We start from the raw sequence: 6000 nt of genomic DNA, 5'->3' as shown, positions 1-6000 counted from the left end.
ATAGCTAAATTACTTACACGGTACATAATTTCATTCAATCACAATCTACTACGTACTATCGAATTTGATACAAGGACGTTAAAAGATGTTAACATGATTTTTTTAAGTGCTACACTTTTCAAGGAAATGGTGTAGCTCTTAGCAGATTTCGTAGAGCTTACACTTTTTTTTACTATTTGCTATATTTCAGATTTCATCTGTATCTATCGATCATCCAGTGGTCATCGACAAGTAAGACAACTTAAGATAATAATGTAATTATATACGTAAATACGAGAATAATGGAATTGATTTGTGAGTACATAGATGAATTCATTCAGTAGTATATTGTTTTGTCTGAACTTTTTAACTCCTAACACTAGCAGTAGCTTTAAAATATGATTATTATATGACCTTTAGGGGTCGTGAGTTCACTTTTAGAATGAATATAATATGTACTATGATAGTAGATATATGACATCTACCTACCTACATACTTATTATTCAATTCAATTCAATTTTTTTTTTACATACCGTGAACATTACAAATTAAAAATTTAAGACGTTCACAACATGACATTAAAAACAAAGAAACAGTAGTACCCGTTTACTGTTAAGTATTTAATAAGCAAATAAATGCGTAGGTAATAAAGTTTAAATTATTGAGTTTTGACAATATGTCCCACCGCTGTAAAAACAACAACAAAGTTGTATTATTTTAATTTTTAATGGCGTGTTTTACCAAATTATAATAATCACGAAGCTTCTTAACGATTATGCAAGTTTATTTATGGTATACCAGTAAGAAATATGTTAAAATAACTGCAATGCTAATTTTTATATGTAATATAATTTGCATTCATGTTTGATTGGTTAAACCGGGAATGAATTAAAAAGAGTTGGTCAGTTTTGTGGTCTTTGTTATTCATTGTTGACGCACGCGCATCAAAATTTGCGCGCACGTCAAATAAATCAGACGGGATTGCATTATTATTGTTTTTGGACAATTCTGTAAGTCACGGAAATTCCTAAACATTGCATAAGGGCGAAGCGCGAGGTCGTGGCGGCGCGGGCGGTAGCGAGCGGCGAGGCGCGCGCGAACGGGACGGCGCTACCGTCACCGCCGACTGGCGGAGTGTGCGCGGCAGCTGCAGCCCACAGGTGGCCCGCGGCCTGTGGGAACCCAAAGACCAAAGCGTTTCCCACGATCGCGACCGAGTGGCCCGCCTATAAAAGACCTGCTTACGTCACCGATCCGCTATTCCGTGTCTGACTGCCGCGGAGAGCGCACACGCAAACAAACTCTGTCGTGACATTCAAACCTTATACGCTAATATTTACGTCAATTATTATACAAAACAAGTTTCAAATATGTCTTTCGAAATCGCATACGCTAACGCGCCCGTGTTCTCAGAAGATGGTGTTCAACCCTTATCGAGGACTTATCAATACAGAAAGGTGATGAAGCCTATGCTGGAAAGGAAGCGTAGGGCTCGCATTAATCGCTGCCTTGACGAGCTGAAGGAACTGATGGTTTCCGCCCTTCAAGCTGAGGGTGAAAACGTTGCCAAGTTGGAGAAAGCTGACATATTGGAGTTGACAGTTCGTCATCTTCATACTCTAAGAAAAAGCAAGAAGCTGGCCGCTACTCCTACCGTTGGAACTGACAGGTTCCGAGCTGGATTTACTCATGCCGCTGCTGAAGTGTCTCGGTGTTTGGCTGCCACTCCTGGAGTGGACGTCGCTCTTGGAACCAAGCTGATGACTCATCTCGGTCACAGGCTTAACGATATGGATAAGTTGATGCCGCTCAGTGTAGAAGTGACCCCGTGTTCTTCGCCTTCTCTGTCTTCATCCCCGTCGCCTATTTCTTCGCCGATGTATTCACCAAGAATGACAGGCCCCACTTACCGCCTTCCGCTGACTCCTGCCAGTTCTCCGGCGCCTCCGAATTCTCCTCATCAGCCTCTTGACTGCTCAACGGCTGGACTTCTCAGAATGTCAACCCGAGAAGAGCCCTTGTGGAGACCTTGGTGATCATCGAATTTTGTGAATCTAAAACTATAGACTTTTGATACTGTGTAATTGTGACAGTTTAATTTTACCGCGATTAGTTCGACGTCTTCCAATAATAGTTAATAAAATTATAAGTTATATTTTTTATAGTTCTCTAGAATCGCGTTTAAAAATAATAATATAAGTTTGTTTTATTTCGCGAAATATTGTATGTACGTTTCCATTTTAAATGTTTTTATAACTATGATTTGTTCAATTTGATTTTTGTATTCAAAGAAATAAGGGACATTATGTAATTAAGATCTCAGGCTTTAATAAGATTAGTAAAATATTCGAATATAAATGGAACGAGTGGAGTAAAGTAGTGTTTTTTAATGGTTGTCAGCTTTAATAGGTTTAGGGCGTATGTGATATAGATTAAACACAATTTTCTACGAGAGTAAATATTGTAATTGTACCTGTGATTAAGTAGGAAAAAGCTTTTCTGTAATATTGTATAGGAGAGATTTTCAAGCATAACATGTCTTTAGTTCAGAGTAACCTACGATTGGTTCAAAGCTCTGTATCTTTATTGCATTGCATTATTTTTTATTGCATTTCTGTGATACAAAATGGGTAAAAAATATATATTAAATAAAATACACCATTTATATGAAATTACGTTGTTTACATTCTGAAAATCACCCCATCCCCCACCTTATTCCAATCATAATATATAACGCACACATACCTAATTCAACTAATCATCTAATACATTTTACACACATTAGGTATTTATACAAAAATATGATGTTACACTTTATATCACAAAAGAGAGAATTATTATATACTTACTCAAAAAACAAAAAAAAATATGAAATTCTTACCAAGAAGATGATGCAAGAAAGTGTAAGTACATACCTAACTATCCTGTGTAAGTATTTAATTTACATGTTATTAATATTCGTTAAAAAATACTCTTTTGATTGTTTTTTTTCATTCAAACTTTACACTCGGTACCTTGGTACCTACCTACTTTACCCTTTGGAATATTTTGAATTGAAGTTAATACGTAAGTACCTGTTTTACAAATAATAGATGAATTATTTGAAAATACCTAAACATCTGAATTACAAATAAAACTATACATTAATTAACCTGCCAGATCGTCCATTGATAAATTTAATATTGTTTTCATAGTCAAGGAAAAATAAATGTAGAACATAATATTAATATCTTTGAAAAATTTTAATGAATTGGATTTTTTTATAATCTCTTAGGTTTCTTTCCAATTAGAATAAATCAGAGATTACTTACATAGGTACCTACTATTATGACGACTTTATTAAGATTCATAATACGATTAAGTGGACAAATTATAATAAAGTAATTAATATAATCAAATAAAAATAACATAATACAAGAATTATTCAATACAAAATCAGTAAGTAGGTAGCTGTTATGCTGGATACTTATTTTATAATATTCAAAAGGTACATACCTACCTGCAAGTGTTTTAAAAAAATGTAACGCATGTAATATTAAAAAGGTACCTACCTGCAAGTGTTTTAAAAAATTGTAACGCATATAAAAAAAACAATCAATAGCCTAATATTGTATACGTGCCATAAGGCATGCGTTTAATAATTATTATTAATTATTGGTTTATAAACTGACTGAAGTCAATACCTAATAATAATTATTTAAAAATACTTATATCGTATCTATGACTTCTTATCGACTTATATGATAACTGTCGCCGCGTGGTCACATGCACGTCACGGGCACGAGTCAAAGAAATCCGTCTTACAAAACAATAATAATTTTCTTGCTGATAAACTATCGGAAATTATTACTCCGATAACAGAAAAAACAGTGTTAAGAATGTCAAAGGCTATCGAACTTGTTTAAAATCGGACGATGTTCTTCTGCGATATAGCGTGTATTGTATAATAACATTTCAACTTAAACTTCCAATAAGCATTATTTTATTATTATTATCCATTGAAATTTATTGAGAATAATATTATGCAAACGTGATTATTTGCACGTTTACAAAAATTTAATTATGAAAAAAATCTTATCACCAAGTAAGTACCTACCTAAGTTAATTATTTACCTACATTATTGCTAACACATAATATGTACATACGTACGTAGTTAGTTAAATAATGATTATTTATCTCTTTTAGCATTATTTTTATAATTTTAAATAATTAAAAAATGTAACGAGGTACCAGGTAGTATGGCGATAAAAATATTTTAATAATTAATTTAGTGAAAATAACTTAGCTAACGGTATAAAATATGTAAGAGATTGACTATTTTGATTGTAATCATTCCGTTTATTCCATTTGATGTAGGTACTGTATTATAATTGAAGGTTGGCTATCATTCATTATTTTAATAAACATTGTCTTATTCATTGCGTCGATGAAAAAGGACTCTGCCCTTTTGCTGAACACTGACGTAGATTTTTTTAGCTAAGTAATACGGATTCTTGTACGTTATCCTTTGCTTTCGCCCCTGTATTAAATGAAGCAGTACATTGATACTTGTCTGATTTCACCTCCTTTCGTTCATAATTCGTTTTTAGTATTTGTCCATAATAATTTCCTTGGGTTGCTGAAAAAATCGACATACATAATCAGTAAAGGTGGTGGAGTTTGCTTTACTGAAAAATTTCAACACGTTTTATTTTCGTCAAAAAACAAGCGTGAATCAGTAATATGGCCACCTAAGTAAATAATTAATTAGAGCAACTGAATTTACTTGGACAATAACAATTTTATGTGCACACATTGCGTATTATATCATTGTGTTGGCATTCTACAATGCAAATAATACACATAATGAAATTATTTACTTTAAATGATATTTTACTTGTAAATTTATCACCACTTTGTAAATATGACAAGTGCTTAATTTGTTAAATTCCTTCTTCCTAGTATATTATTTAAATATGTAAGTAGCTGATTTTAGTAACCATACAATTAATAGAAACATTTTATTTTTATTGTTTACCAAACAATATTAAACAATTTAGAATACTCGGAATTATATTTTCTTTATATATCTACCTGTCAATATATTATGGTAGATACCTATACCGAATATTAAAAAAATATTTAATGCGACTCATATTTTTTTATAATAATATATTGGTTTTCTTATTCTTTTTCATAGTGGCCCTAAAACCCGCTGGATAGACGAAGTCATGCAGTTCGGTAGATGTACGTGGCAGTGAATAACTAGGGACCGAGAAGAGTGGAAGAAGCTTAGAGAGGCCTCTAAGCTTATAACTATAAATATAAAAACTATAAATATTATAACTATAAAAAAAAATCCGTTTGAGTTTGTGTTAGGTTATATTGTTAGTGTTATGAGGTGGTAATATATTATAATATTTATAATAATGTAATATGTGAGAAATATGTTTTGAAAATAATAATATAACAATCATTTGAACAGTTATTATTAATGGCAAATTTCAGCATGCCATTGTTAATTATTTTTAATATCTACACATCTACATAATATCAACAATCAAGACACCCGTTTCAATACATATATAGCTAATGTTATATATTAATAGATATATTAGAATAAATGTCAGTATTAATTGTTGTCAATTCATATGAAAAAAATATCGTCAGCGCTCAATTTTTTTCAAAAATATTAGGATCCGTTTTATGAATATACTTATATTGGATATACCTACAGACAATGTAGCAGCAAAGTCTGAGTACATTGAAGGAGTTAGTTAGACTGTTAGAGCACATCCAAATTCAGATGATGAATCAATAAAGTGATAATATTGTATTGTCTTTAACATAGCGTCGTAGGTCTACTCTGCTACGCCTCCGTAGAGGTTTGTAGCAGACGTCAACGTATGGTCGTATTTGTTGTGAATGGGTTATACTGTTTTCGCTGTGATTAGATTTTCCATCATATTAATTAACAATACATTTAATTGTTTAAGATTAGTATCATTTTTTACAACTTAACTGGGTACTTCTATCTTGA

The 6000-nt window shown here is 32.1% G+C and overlaps 1 protein-coding gene across 1 annotated transcript; it reads left to right on the top strand.

The window, feature by feature from the left end:
* The first annotated feature begins 231 nt into the window (after positions 1-231).
* On the top strand, positions 232-2652 carry LOC147067970 (enhancer of split mbeta protein-like). Its single transcript, XM_085952481.1, has one exon. The coding sequence runs from the start codon at positions 1351-1353 to the stop codon at positions 2014-2016; it is 666 nt and encodes a 221-aa protein (XP_085808607.1). The 5' UTR covers positions 232-1350; the 3' UTR covers positions 2017-2652.
* Positions 2653-6000: the final 3348 nt, after the last annotated feature.

This window comes from Rhyacophila brunnea, unplaced genomic scaffold, assembly GCF_057557595.1.
Source record: "Rhyacophila brunnea isolate RB1 unplaced genomic scaffold, BYU_Rbru_1.0 scaffold_3, whole genome shotgun sequence".
Classification (NCBI taxonomy): Eukaryota; Metazoa; Arthropoda; class Insecta; order Trichoptera; family Rhyacophilidae; genus Rhyacophila; species Rhyacophila brunnea.
Note: the sequence above shows the minus strand (reverse complement) of the source record. Positions and strands in the feature narration are given on the sequence as shown.